Raw genomic sequence first — 15,797 nt, 5'->3', positions numbered from 1 at the left:
ACGTCTCTGCTTTTGATTATGGTCTATAGGTTGGTCATAACTTTCCTTCCAAGGAGTAAGCGTCTTTTAATTTCATGGCTGCAATCACCATCTGCAGTGATTTTGGAGCCCAAAAATATAAAGTCAGCCACTGCTTCCACTGTTTCCCCATCTATTTCCCATGAAGTGAGGGGACCGGAATGCCATGATCTTCATTTTCTGAATGTTGAGCTTTAAGCCAACTTTTTCACTCTCTGCTTTCACTTTCACCAAGAGGCTTTTTAGTTCCTCTTCACTTTCTGCCATAAGGGTGGTGTCATCTGCATATCTGAGGTTATTGATATTTCTCCCAGCAATCTTGATTCCAGCTTGTGCTTCTTCCAGTCCAGCATTTCTCAGGATGTACTCTGCATAGAAGTTAAATAAGCAGGGTGACAATATACAGCCTTGACTTACTCCTTTTCCTATTTGGAACCAGTCTGTTGTTCCATGTCCAGTTCTAACTGTTGCTTCCTGACATACCTATAGGTTTCTCAAGAGGCAGGTTAGGTGGTCTGGTATTCTCATCTCTTTCAGAATTTTCCACAGTTTATTGTGATCCACACAGTCAAAGGCTTTGGCATAGTCAATAAAGCAGAAATAGATATATCCTCCAACTCTTCTCCAAATCCAGAGGATGGTTTCCTTAAGTTGTAAATATCTTGGTTGTAAATATATTAAGAGTTGGATCTCTAGAGCATTATTTCCACGAGTGATAATGTTAATAGATTCTCTCCAAGATAAATTGGTTTTGCACAGATTGATCTTTGTTACAATAATTTCTTTGTATTGCCTCTTCAGCCCCTTCCTGTCCCTGGGATGAATTTGGGATTGAAGAGGGCAACATTTGTACTCAGAGACTGGCCAGAAAATGCAGTGAGCAGAATTTTCCAGAGAGACCAGTGAATAACCCAAATAGAGAGGTGTTGGAAGAGCTGAGAAAGCACAGGTATCTAAGAAGTCAGCAGTTGATAGTATCAAATATTGACCAGAGGTCCAGGAATGAGGAGACAGGATTTGAACTAGGTTATTTGATTTGGTATTAATAATTTAGAATTCACTGGGGACCTTTGCCCAAGCAGTTTCAATGTAGAAATAAAGACAAAATTTGATTGCAAATGGAGTTGGTAAAATGATTTTTACTTCAGTTTAAATACAAATAAACTATGCTGTTTCGGGATGCACACTTATATAATCACAATAAAAAGAAAAATAATGAACTGAACACTATAAAAGTCAGAATAGCGATTTAATGTGGTGACAGTTGTAAGGTTATGTTCAGGAAAGACTGAAGAGGAAATTTGGGTTTTATTTCTTTATTTAGGTGATATTTATGTGGATGCCCAATTTTACAAAAATTTGTTAAATTGTTTATTTATTTCCATGAAGGTTTTAAACTCCAACAAAATGTATTTTAAAATAATTTGAGAAGAATAAGACTATTAAGACCATTTATGCATTTTTTTTTCAAGTAGCCTAATTTTGAGCCAGAGCGAAAATTTAGGTTAAGTACTGAGTGATAGCCATATCTGATGGAGAGTCTTAATAATGTATTTTAAAACTGTTGCTGAGCAGCTAGTGGAAAAGCAGTCACTGGAGGTAATTATTTCTAGTTAAAGAAGCACAGGATACTCATGCTTGGTAAGGTAGATGTGTTCATTTCCTATTGTTGCTAAATCAAATCACCACAAACTCATGGCTTAAAATAGCACAACGTTTCTCTCTGGAAATTAAAACATCCAAAATGAATCTTCCTGGGCTAACATCAAGGTATCTGCTGGACAAGTTCTTTCTGATGGATATGGAGAGGAATCTGTTGTCTTGCCTTTCTCAGAACCAAGCAGTTGTTTGCATTCCTTGGCATTAGAGGAATAAGATGGCCTCATTCCTCTACCTTCAAAGCCATCAATATAATGTCTTCTCTTCTGACAGCCTCCCCTTTACAAAAATCTTGTGGTTGCCTCAGGTCCACTCAGAAAATTCAGGTTGATGTCCTCATCTCAAAATCCTTAGTTTAATTACATCTGCAAAGTTCCTTCTGCCACATAAAGTAATATATTCATTCACAGGTTAAATGTAGGGATATTTGATAAGCCAGAATTCAGCCTACTGTTTGAGGAGAAAAAACATAGAGTGAAAGTAAAAATTTGGTTGAAACACCAGAATATAGGTTAAAAAGAATTTTATGCACTGAGTGCAGTAAATCAGACAGAGAAGGAGAAATATCATATTTGTTCAGTCATTCAATCATGCCTGACTCTTTGTGATCCCATGAACTGTAGCATTTCAGGTTTCCTTGTCCTTCACTATCTCCCAGAGCTTGCTCAGACTCATGTCCATCAAATTGGTGATACCATCCAACCATCTTGTCCTCCGTCATCACCTTCTCCTCTTGCCTTCAATCTTTCCCAACATCAGGGTCTTTTCCAATGAGTAGACTCTTCCCATCAGGTGGCCAAAGTATTGAAGCTTCAGCTTCAGCATCAGTATTTCCAGTGAATATTCAGGATTGATTTCCTTTAGGATTGACTGGTTTGATTCACTTGCAGTTCAAGGGTCTGTCAAGAGTTTTCTCCAACAGAACAGTTGAAAAGCATCCTATTCTTTGGTGCTCATCTTTCTTTTTGGTCCAACTCTCATCATATGACATCCTTTATATGTGGAATCTAAAAAGAATTGATGCAATTGAACTTACAAAAGAGAAAGGGACTCAAAGACTTAGAGAATGAATTTATGGTTGCCAGGGGGAAGGATGAGAGGAAGGGATAGTTAGGGAGTTTGGGATGGACAGGTACACACTACTGTATTTAAAATGGATAACCAACAAGGACCTACTGTATAGCACAGGGAGCTCTGCTCAATGTTATGTAGCAGCTTGGATGAGAGGGGAGTCTAGGGGAGAATAGATACATGTATATGTATGGCTGAGTCCCTTTGCTGTTCACCTGAAACTGTCACAACATTATTTGTAATTGGCTATACCCCAATACAAAACAAAAAGGTAAAAATAATTTAAAAAGGAATTTTATGCTGCCATATGAGAATTAAAGTCAAGAGATGATATGAGAGTCTGATATATATAAGGGTAGCTGCTGCTGCTGCTGCTAAGTCGCTTCAGTCATGTCCGACTCTGTGCGACCCCATAGATGGCAGCCCACCAGGCTCCCCCATCCCTGGGATTCTCCAGGCAAGAACACAGGAGTGGGTTGCCACTTCCTTCTTCAATTTAGGAAAGTGAGAACTGAAAGTGAAGTCACTCAGTTGTGTCCAACTCTTTGCGACACCATGGACTACCAGGCTCCTCCGTCCATGGGATTTTCCAGGCAAGTTACTGGAGTGGGGTGCCATTGCCTTCTCCCAGAAGGGTAGCAGGTATAATGAAATTTCTCCATAAGTTTCCATGCAGATATTGTGTTTGAGTCTGAGGATATTAAGGAAATGAAAGAATATGTAGAGTTCTAGAAGCCTATTCTATCCTACTAAATGTAATATTTGGAGTAAAGAAAGGCAAGAGTAAATGGAAGAGCTAAATCTCTGGAGCTCTTTCTTATATTCTGAACAACAAACAAAAGCTCACAACTATGAAAATGAATATATTCAAGTTGCATATAATAATATTGGCAAATCTCAAAGACAATAATGTTAAAAAATTTGGTGACTTTCATGAAAAGCATTTTAAACATGTTATGATGCTTTTGAACTATGGTGTTGGAGAAGACTCTTGAGAGTCCCTTGGACTGCAAGGAGATCCAACCAGTCCATTCTGAAGGAGATCATCCCTGAGATTTCTTTGGAAGGAATGATGCTAAAGCTGAAACTCCAGTACTTTGGCCACCTCATGCGAAGAGTTGACTCATTGGGAAAGACTGTGATGCTGGGAGGGATTGTGGGCAGGAGGAGAAGGGGACGACAGAGGATGAGATGGCTGGATGGCATCACGGACTCAATGGACATGAATCTGAGTGAACTCCGGGAGTTGGTGATGGACAGGGAGGCCTGGCGTGCTCTGATTCATGGGGTCGCAAAGAGTCGGACATTACTGAGCGACTGAACTGAACTGATATACCATGTGTATGCTTATTATATATACAATGCATATGCTTATTATATACACATACATATTAATTAAATATAGTCTTTCTAGGTAACCCAGATATTGAAGAACTTGCCTTTAATACAGGAGACCTGGATTCAATCCCCACGTCGGGAAGATCCCCTAGAGAAGGAAATGGCAACCCACTCCAGTATTCTTGCCAGGAGAATCCCATGAATAGAGGATTCTGGCAGGATATAGTCCATGGGATCACAAAGAGTCAGTTGGACATGACTGAATGATTAATACTTTTACTTTCAATGAGAAAGGGAAAAATAATCAACAAACTGAAATTTATGTGGTTACTTTTGGGAACTGAGTTGGAGGTCTGATTCAGCAAGGAATCGTTCCCTTTATTGTAACTCTTTTTATTTTAAAAGTTTGGATTCAATTGTGGCAAAAAATTATAATTCAGAAGAATCAAATCGAAAAATATATGTAGGTTTGTTGCATCATTTTCTGCATTTTTGCATGCTTGAAATATTTTCTAATAATAATAATAATAATATGTAAACAAGAGAAAAAGAGGATTGGATTGAGAGCAAAATTGAACATCTCAGATAATATTAAAATAAATACATTTCAAAGTAATGATAGTTTGATATTCTTTGAATATAGGAGATTACAATTTTTCTTTGATATTGGAAAGAAGAATTTGATGGTATATCTAGATACAGACTTTTTTATGCAAATGAAAGTGAAGAGTTGCTAACATTTGATATTAAACTGTGGATTATGAAAAAAGTCAGCGAGAGTTTCAAATATATACATTTAAGCCACCAAATGGCCAAATAAATTTAATATTATTAATTTGTAGCTATTACAATATGAAAGAATCTAGTGTTACTCTTAATTAAAATTAAAACATACAGGTGTTGAGTAGAAAATATAAAGATATTTAAAATGGTTCCAAAGTTGAGAAATGCAAAAAATAAAAAAACAAGAAAGAAAGGATACTGATGGAGCTTTTTTAGGAGTATGTGTGATCCAGAGTGAATATGAAAGATGAAAAAAACTGGGACCAGAAAAAAGGGTAAAGTACAGATGCTATGAAGTCAAGGAGTAAACGTGCTTGAAAGATAGAATATAATAACAAAAATTGATATACTGGATTTGAGGATTACACTCATTTTTAATGATGATGATATTTTAGTTGTAATCAAAATATTGAGAATAATGAGTTTTGTAATACATTGGTGACATTGCAAATTTTAAGCAAAGTGGAGAAATAAAAAAAATTAGGGATTGCATGTTATTTAAATTGGAAAGTATAATTACTTATGAAATTATATATTAATTCAAAAATTTGGGAGGATTTCTTTGGTTTACACTTTAAGATGGATTAGTGACCAAAACCAAATCCCAAGTGTTGCATTATAAATGTAGACTTTGAGTCAGTTTTTTACAAAAATGTGAAAGAAGATAGTCAAATGGTGTGAGTAACTAAGAAGGGAATTTTATCTACCTTTTAACTAAGACCTAAATTATTTTGGAGGATTATTTGAATTTAATTTATTTTCTCACTATAAGTCAGATATAGTCTCTCTATCTTCATATTCAAAACATTTCAAATTAGAATTTCACATTTTTAAGTGCTTTAAGTATACAGTTCAGTGATAATAAGTATATTCCCAAAGTGAACTAATAAATTTCCATATTCTGAATTTAATATAAATTTCATCATATTGTTGAAACTAAGTTTGTGTGCCTGATGCACAGTGAGACCAAGAAAACTGCAGCACCAGAGCCTGGAGCAAAGTCATTAGCCAAGTAGGCACCAACTTTGAAGTTGGGAAACACACAGACCAGGGTCTCCTGCATTGCAGGTGGATTCTTTACCAACTGAGCTATTAGGGAAGCCCATGGGAAACACAGGCTTATCTCAAATCCATTTTGCTGGCTGGCCCAGGACCAACATTTTTAAAGGCAAAAAGTGTAGGGGAGAGGGTCTTAAGATACGTGTTCAGCTTATGGACCTTCTGGTTGGTTGGTGGTGTTGCAACACCATGCTCTTTCTGGAATATCAGTCATTAACTTCTGGTTCCAATCATGCTCCTAGAGGTCAGCATGTAGTCACATCTTCCACCTGCAGAGGGAGCAGGTCTGGGTCAAGAATAATCAAGTGGGTTGCCATTTCCTTCTCCAGGGGATCTTCCGGACCCAAGGATGGAACCTGTGTCTCCTGCATTGGCAGGCAGATTCTTTACTGCTGAGCCACTAGGGAAGCCTTGGTTTACTGTAGAACTGCTCAAAGGTGTGCATCAGATTGTTATCTGTATCCCTTCAGAAGGAACTAGGAGTCTTGTGACTATTGTCCTAATCAGTAACTGCTTGAGTCTTCTAATCCAAGAAGGCCTAAGAGACTGAAGTCTTTTATTTCTCTTTCTTTCTTTTTTCTTTCTGTAAACAGGAAATGGAGCCATTTTGTTTTGTTTTTTATCCAAGAGGGCTCCCTCAGGGTCCTGCTCAGTTTCAATCACACAGTGTTTCTTCTCCTATATCTGGCTTATTTCTTGCAGCATAAAGTTTTCAAGGTTCATCTATGTTACAGAATGTAACAGAATTTTATTCTGTTTCTTAATTGGATAACATCCCATTTCTTATGTATACCACAGTTTGTTTAACATTCATCAGTTGACGATGTTTCTACCATTTGGCCTTTGAGAATGATACTGCAATGAACATTCACATATGAGTGTCATTTGAATACTTGTTTTTTAACTTCTTTCAAGTACCTGAATGGAATGGTTGGATCTCATGGAAATTCTGTTTAACTTTTTGAGGAACCATTGACCTCTTTTCCACAGTAGCTGCGCTATTTTATATTCCCTCTGGCAAGATTCTAGGATTTCAATATTTCCATATTCTAGAAATGTATCTTTCAGAGACATACTACAAAATATAATGAAACACAAGGTAGTCAGAATTATAGTTCAATTTGGTTAAATATAGATTTTGATGAGTTTTTTTCTGTATGTTCATTACCTAATCTTCAGTATAAAGGTTCATACTTTTAACATATATGATCTCCCTATATAGGAAAGATTCTTTTTATTGACAGAATAACCTTCTATGGTGATGTTGACTTTATTATGTTTTTGATTATTAAAAAGATTCCTCATTTAGAAAACAGCTAAGGTTATTTATAGTCAGTTACATTCTATTTTTTAAAAGTTTATTGGCATTTGCAAATAAATAAACAAGTATTCTCAAGTACCTAGGATCCTATGTTAAATGTACAGATATTTTACAACTTTTGACTTTTGCCTTCCCAAAATTGAATCCTAAAAGTAAAATAAAATTAAAGCGGTCAAAAAAAAATTTCAGAGTATCTTTCTTCTTAAAACAATCTTTCAGATTTCCCATTGGCCACTGGAAAATCACAAAGATTTGTTATTTCACCTTATAAAAAGAGAGGTGCTATAAGTATTTAAGTTTATTTGGTATATTATGATGGATGGATTCAATAGGAAGAATTGTCAGATTAGAAGAGATGCTCTGTTTTCCCTAGGTTAAATTGGTACAATTAAAATGTTGTTGGTATAAATATCTCACAAGTTATATTCTCTTTGTATGGTATTTCCTAGAGATTTGTTAATGTCTTGCTCTTCATAATCCATATCTATTTGTCAGAAACCTAAAGGAGCTTTGCCTGATAGAAGGAAACTAGTGTATTAATAGTAACTTAATTTATTTTTTAAAAAATATTTACTTGGTCATGACCTACTTCTTTAATTTGAATGTAGCAATAGTTTTCTGTTGGCAGTTTAATGAAAATGCAGGCATTTAGTACCTATAAAACTATTCTGAAACTCTGAACTTCTATGTCTTGGATATGTATTTAATAAATTTTTATAAATTATACATATTTATGTCTCAGTATAATATTGTTATAGCTCAAGATTTCTTTCTCAATGAAGATTGCATTCATTCATTTTTATAAATTAGATATTATACTTTCTTTGAAAATAGGTAAAATCATTATCCATATAGACATTTTGTCTAGTATTTTATTGTTGTTCAGTCTCTAAGTCATGTCCATCTCTGTGACCCCAGGGATAGCAGCGTGCCAGGCTTCCCTGTTCTTCACTATCTCCTGGAGTTTGCTCAAACTCATACCCATTGTTTCTTTGTTTTTTCTTAACTTGACTTTATTATATTTGTTTTGAATGCCACAGGAACTAACAAACTCCTTGTCTTTTCATGACCTCTTATCTGATCTTTCTCTTTTGAAAAATGTCAGTAATAAAATGAACATAGACATTTTAAGTATTTCATTATTTGCAAATGGTTTTGTTGTTTTGGTTGTTGTTTTATTCTGGCACTTCCCTGGCGAGCTCTTGAAATAAGCCACAGGACAGATGGCTTCTTCTTCAACTAAAAAAGACTGTCTCAGAGCTCCTATGAATAACTGTGAGTGCACGCTTAGCCACTCAGTGTGTCTGACTTTTTGTGACCCCATGGACTGCAGTGCACCAGGTTTTTCTGTCCATATAATTCCCCAGGCAAGAACACTGGAGTGGGTTGCCATTTCTTTCTCCAGGGGATCTTCCAGACCCAAAAATCAAACCCCTATCTCCTATGTTGGCAGGCAAATACTTTACAACTGAGCCAACTGGGAAGCCCATGAATAACTGTACCAATTATTAATTCTTGGGTAGAGAGTTGTGATGACATTACTTAAACAATTTTGAGATTTTACTGATGGACTGAATAACAATCTCCAGAACATTAGTAGTGCAGATGGAGCCATGAGTTTACCAAGCCAAGTTCCAGCAGAATGAGAATTAATTACATGGGACTAATTATACTAGTGAGGGATGATTTTAGATTTTTCTTCAAATATTGTTGATGTTTCATAATTTGGTATTCAGGATATATACTAAAATCTTTTCTTTCTTCTCAAGCTATCTGAAAGTCATACTAATTTAGTAGATTCAATTTTTGTAAGCTGAAATTCAATATTTATATATGATATCTTATTCTCTATGCCTAACTCCTCCAGATTTTGGGAAATCTTAGTAAGTGTTCAAAGGTGTGTCTCTTGATATCCCAATAAGGACATGGACCTATCTTTCCATGTGTCCTCATTCTAACTTGTACTATCTGCCACCAAACCTCCTCAAATTACTAGAGAATTATTTGTTTACAATATTATTTCCCCTGATGAATTAAACTTTCACACTGAGAAAGAGATATTCCAATTTGGTTTCGTTATACTTTGACTAGGGATTAGCTCAGCATAGGTAAATAAATATGATTTAAATGAATGACTCTGTAAGGGAGAAATAAAATATGGGTAATTTGCATTTACCCATTACCCATTTACCCATCTCCTTTCCATCCTAACATCATAAGAAACTGTTAATATGGTACAGAGAAGTGAAGTGAAAGTCGTGTCCGACTCTTTATAACTTCATGGACTGTAGAATGCCAGGCTTCTCTGTCCACAGAATTCTCTAGGTCAGAATACTGAACTCGGTAGCCATTCCCTTCTCCAGGAGATCTTCCCAATCCAGGGATTGAACCCAGTTCTCCCACATTGCAGGCAGATTCTTTACCATCTGAGCCATCAGGGAATCCCCAATGTGGTACAACTTGATGGAAAATATTAGCATGTGAGGGACAGACTTACTTGACCTGATAATGTTTATTTTGGCAAAGATCAGTTCCATCAGAGAAGTTAGCTAATGATTTAGTCCAGAAAGAAAGAGACTCTGACAAAGTAAATCAATTTCTCTAGCTTTGACTTGTTTATAAAATCCAGTCAGTTCTCATAAAAATGGTCTTACAGGATGACAACTTTGCTTATTTTTTTAAATCTTCCTTAAATTTCAGAGACAATCCACTTATACATGGTATTCATCATTCAAAGATTATAACATGATAGTTTCTGAGGGCACAAAATATCCTATGTCTCCATAAGGAAGTGAGGAGCAGTGCTTTAACTACATTCAAAGGGCTGGAAAATATTAGAGGCTGTGCCTGCTTTTTAGATGTACTGGAGTTTAAAGAAATTCTGAGCTGCATAATATTCACATTGTGATACACTTCACTTTATTATGATAACGAACACATTTATTTCTTAAGTACACTTCAATTTTTGAAGAATTCCACTGGGTTTACATTTTCCAGTGTAACTCATCTCTCTACTTAGTATGCAGATCATAAGAAAAACATTTTGGTTTCACTTTTTTACAGATGTTTAGATAGTAAACCAAGTGAGGTCCTCTTGAGTTTAATTTTGTGATTCTAGATTTTTAGTTGGGAAAAATCTTAGATGCAGTTTTTGAATCCTATCTAATTTGCTTGCTTTTACATGAAAATGATACTCTCAGGAGGCTGTCAGTCTCCTCTATAACAATCTTGAGTTTTTTAACAGACTGGTAATGACTTTCTCAAACAAGAAGCATATTCCTTTTTTCATTAAGCAGGCACTGTTTTGATGGCTAGAAAAACATTATGATGTATTTCAGTCAGTGTTTTTCAAAAATTAATTGATAGGCCAGATGGAAGGAATTCTCTGCCTCCTCTCTGAGAAATCTTCAGTCAGCAGGCTGGCTGTCATAACCAGTGTTTTATCCCTGAGGCTCAGAACTTTCTGCATTGAAACATCTTCAGAATGCATACTCGAATCTCTTTGGCTCTGACAGTGTAGACAATTGGGTTGAGCACTGGAGGTACAAGAAAGTGCAAATAGGACAGAAGCATGAATATCTGAGCTGGCAGCTTCTTTTTCCCAAAGCGATGGATCATGGACAGGCTGATCTGTGGGGTATAAAATAATAATACAACACAAATGTGGGAAATGCAAGTGTTGAAAGCTTTGAGTCTCTCAGCATTGGAAGCAATGCTCAATACTGCCTTCAAAATCATCACATAGGAGAGGAGAATGAGGACCGCATCCACACCCAATGTGGAGAGCATCACAAACAGCCCAAGGCCACTGTTCACAACTGTGCTGGAACTGGCCAGCCTCAGAACATCAGGGTGAACACAGTAGGAATGTGACAGTGCATTCACAGGTGGGAACCGCAGTCTTCCAAGGAGTACAGGCAGGGGCAGGTGGAGGGCAGCACTACGGGTCACACTGGCCAGTCCAATGGCCCCGATGCGCTTGGCTGTCAGGATGGTGGCGTAGCGTAAGGGCTCTCGGATAGCCACGCAGCGGTCAAAAGCCATGGCCAACAGCACAGCTGACTCAATTACTGAGCATGTGTGGATGAAGAAGAGTTGCACAAAGCAGGTTGCAGCTCCCACCTTCCTCTGGCCCAGGAGAAAAACAGCTGCCATGGAAGGCAGTGTGGAAACTGTGAGGCCCAGGTCAGCCACTGAGAGCATGGAGAGGAAGAGGTACATGGGTGTGCGGAGGCTGGGAATGGACTTGACCATGTGCAGTATGGTGGTGTTGCCCAGCAAAGAGAGAACATAGATGAAGCAGACAGGAATAGCTGTCCAGCAGTGAGCAGCCTCCAGTCCCGGGAAATCCATCAGTATGAAGAAGAAACTGCTGGCATTATTGCTGATAGGAACTGCCATAACTCTGAGAGAATTTTGCCCTTTAGAAGTTATGGAGACAGCAAACAGTTACTCTTTTATAGCATTTCCTATCATCTCATCCCATATGGCACCCCTGGCCCATGCCTTCAGATAAATATTGCTCTTCTTTTCTCCTCACAATACTGAATCCTATTCCTTTAGACATTACCCTAGGGTATAATGCTACACTCTCTTTTGGGTGGTTTGTCCTAGTTTACAGAAGCAAATCAGGCCTTTGGTTTCTAGAAAATTTCTTTCTCATAGGCAGATATTTTAATGAATAAAAAAGGCAAAGCAAAACTCTGTATTGAAAATGCAGTGTCCTTGTACATAATCTAAATCAGTTTTTGTACCATAATAATAGGGTTCTAAACAAACCGAGATTTGGATAATTGTATTCAATGACTTCTTGGTAGTTAGAAAAAAAAGTGTATAAGAATGTTAACAGTAAGTCTGACCTCCTGATATAACCAGATCTATCTTTTGCTCTGGCAGTTGGGACATCAGAACAAATACCTGTGACAAATACTAGGAAGAGTTTGCGTTTTATCTGTATTTTTCCTGGATTTATGTCCCTTCTTAATCCTAGTTTCAGATGTTTAAAAAATATTTGAATATCTGGTATAGATCTGTGAAAGAAGGAAGGTCAAAACTAGATAATATTTGTCATTAGAAATACAGTATAATCTCAATGCCATGCACAATTACTGAGTTCCTGCTATGTACTCAGTTTAAATAATATACTTACAGATGATGTATAGCTTATGTTTTTGAAAGTCCACTAACCCATGGGTCAACAGAGAACACATCCATAAGCTAACTCATGAGGGCACTAACTATGGGACACATAAAGGATTCCAACTCTCTATCTGCATCCTGCTCTCCACGACTCACCTTTTTAATGATCCTGATTCCCTCATGGACAATTATTAATGAAAGGAATAAAGTGTGGAATCTTAGTTCATCGAGTTCAAATGATACTTTGTTCACATTGAATGATGCTTCTGTTTGTCAACATCTCCTTGGGCAGTCTTATGTATGTGGCAGTTATGAACAGTTAATCTTCATTTTAGCCTAATTCTTTTTCGTAAACCAACTATAATGCTGCTGTATAGACTCATGAAGAATGCCTGCAGTCCCCATTTCACATGTTAACTCTTAGTCTAAGGAAAATCCAGAAAAGATATTCTATGAAAGGTGAGCGATGTCGTCAAACCCAAAATAAGGCATGGCAATTGAATAGTAAAATCATATTGGCACTGATGGTAGGGCAAGTAGTGGATGAAGAAGGAGAAGAAGAAGGAGAAACACCTATAAGAAAAGCAAAGATGGCAGGTGTCATGCTATTCTATTTGAGAAAAGAAGGATCTGCAATAGAAAAAGGAAAGCTGTTTTTTAAATCTTTTTATAGATAAACTACTGAAATGTGAGGGGGGGGGGGTGAGTGCTATGATTTATCTATATTGTCCTAATAAAATTTTTCTGAGTTGTGGTTACAGAGGGAGAGATGGGCAATGAGTGGACTTAGTATCCATCCACCTGTTTTGACAAATTTTACTTTTTAATTAATTAATTTATATTTCAGTATAGTTGCTTTACAATGTTGTGTTAGCTTCTACTGGATAGTAAAATAAACAAGACGTACATATAAATATACATATATCTCCCTGCCTTTTGGATTTGCTTCCCATTGAGAACACCACAGTGCATTGAGTAGAATTCCCTGCACTACACACGCTTTTAATTACAGTGTGTTTAAAATCACAGATACACTAGGAATGCAGAGAATTACCAGAGAAGGGAATGTATGAAAGAAAACCAGCAATGGGTACTGCATTGGTTAGTGGTGTGAACTAGTTCTTCCAGCATAATTCAGTAATTATTATGGGTCTGCCACATAGCTGGGCTTTGCAGAGAGCAAATATGGTATATATGAAGCCAAATTCTGAGGAAGTATAGTTATACAAGGGCTTCCCTGGTAGCTCAGCTGGAAAAGAATCTGCCTGCAATGCAGGAGACCCCAGTTCAATTCCTGGTCAGGAAGATCCCCTGGAGGAGGGATAGTCTACCCATTCCAATATTCTTATCTGGAGAATTCCATGGACAGAGGAGACTGGCAGTCTACAGTCCACGGGGTCCCAAAGAGTCGGACATGACTGAGCAACTGAGCACACACACACACACACACACACACACACATACACAAGGAACAGTCATACAGTTTTAGAATTCATTTACACATGGAGAAGAGAGATACACTAAAAATGTCTGGACTGTCTCACAAACAAATGCTAAAATGAAAGGAGTTACCACGCAATGGAAGACAGAGCATATCTGGACAAAGGTCAGAGCTTGCAAAACAAACCAATGCATGCTTATTGATCTGTGTCTAATAGTTATAGAAAATAGTGTAAGTCGAATTCCAAAAGTCTTTTTTTTTTTTTTGAATGTGCAACTTTCTGAGAAATGTTGCTATAATGCCAATATGCTAAGTGGCTTTCTGGCCATATAGAACTTTAAAGGTGTTAGTGCTGCTTCAGAGCACTAAAGCTGCACAGAGTCCTGGAGTTTCTTGCACTGCCCTGAGAAATGCTACCTAAACTAAATCATATCAGTTCTTCAGAGCATAAATGCAGAGCTACTGTGCTTTTTAAATATCTTACCATATAGATTTAATATTATCAGTTCTTTAAACTATTTAAGACAAGACCTCTACGTAGCTCTTCATCATGAGCGCTTCATTGATAAATACATTGTGTTGCCTCTATTACAATGTAGTGTGAGACTTATAAACCATATTTCCAGTTTTTCTTCTTTGCCTCCTTCCTTCTTCCTCATGCATGCTCAGTAGCTTCAGTCATGTCTGACTTTTGCAACCCTGTGGACTGTAGTCCACCAGGCTCCTCTGTACATGAGGATTCTCCAGGCAAGAATACTGGAATGGTTGCCATGTCCCCTGCCAGCAGATCTTCCCAATTCAGGATCAAACCCACGTGTCCTGCGTCTCCTGTATCACAGGAATATTCTTCACCCACTGAACCACCTGGAAAGCCCCCCTCCCTGCCTCCTTGCCTTCCTTTTCTTTTCTTTTAGGTATTACTTCTTCCTTACATTAATTATGGACTTGCAGTTGATCTTAAACTAAATGGCAAGAATTGAGTGATTATTGGGTGAGGAAAGAGGGGCCAGGGATGGTTTCCCAAAGATATAGAATGTATCATACATGAGAAAAAGAGATGTTGTATACCTCCAACAAATGTCCATCCTGCCTCAGAAATCTTCACAGTCGAGTTTGCAACCATATTTAGGATAGCCCATGACTTCTCTTGACTGCCATTCCCAATATACATACAGTGTGATTTGAGCTAAATTAGCTCAAGGGTTTTTGCTCACTCACCTGACCCCAGTGCAGGGGCACAAATTCTGCAAATCAAGTGCAGCTGGGACCTTGTATGGCTCCTGTGTTGAGCATAGTTTCAGGCGAGCAGGTTTATAAAGCACTGCCTCTGGCTCTCCCTGGAGGCTTACATTCAGTCCCTGTGGTATAGGTTCTCAGAGTAGCATCACATGTGCATGTGGCAGACAGAACTGTCCATTGCTAATTTTTGTGAATCTTTGCCAGCTCTCCAAAGGATGTATGGTATAAGATTAGCACACACAGTCACCTCTGCTTCAGGCTTACTTTCTTAACTCCATACAGATGAAAGTCATCATACAGATCATAGATTTCTGGCCCCAGAAATATCTGACATCATATTTAGATCCAGGTGGTGCAAGTGGTAAAGATCCTACCTGCCAATACAGGAGACATAAGCAATGCAGGTTTGATACCTGGGTCAGGAAGATCCCCTTGAGGAGGAGGGTATGGCAAACCACTCTGTCCAGGATTTGTGCCTGGAGAATCACATGGACAGAGGAGCCTGGCAAGCTACAGTCTGTGCAAGAGTCGATACTCCAGAAGCAACTTAGCATATACATTTTAGATCTGCAGTATATACAATCCTTTATATTCTCCAACCCTCCTCCTCCAAATCCAGATAATATTTTCTCAAGTTATAAATATCTAGAAAGGTGAGAGTTGAATATCTAGAGCATTACTTCCATAAGTGATAATCTTAACATATATCCTCCAAGATAAATTCATTTA

At 37.5% G+C, this 15,797-nt stretch overlaps 1 protein-coding gene across 1 annotated transcript; it reads right to left on the bottom strand.

Moving 5' to 3' along the window:
* Positions 1–10,702: 10,702 nt before the first annotated feature.
* LOC138420159 (olfactory receptor 51G2-like) lies at positions 10,703–11,650 on the bottom strand. The gene has a single exon (XM_069553308.1). The coding sequence runs from the start codon at positions 11,648–11,650 to the stop codon at positions 10,703–10,705; it is 948 nt and encodes a 315-aa protein (XP_069409409.1).
* Positions 11,651–15,797: the final 4,147 nt, after the last annotated feature.

Source organism: Ovis canadensis, chromosome 15, assembly GCF_042477335.2.
Source record: "Ovis canadensis isolate MfBH-ARS-UI-01 breed Bighorn chromosome 15, ARS-UI_OviCan_v2, whole genome shotgun sequence".
NCBI lineage: Eukaryota > Metazoa > Chordata > Mammalia > Artiodactyla > Bovidae > Ovis > Ovis canadensis.
Note: the sequence above shows the minus strand (reverse complement) of the source record. Positions and strands in the feature narration are given on the sequence as shown.

Coding starts and splice junctions, on each gene's coding strand:
- LOC138420159 (XM_069553308.1), bottom strand. CDS start 11,650: ATGGCAGTTCCTATCAGCAATAATGCCAGCAGTTTCTTCTTCATACTG.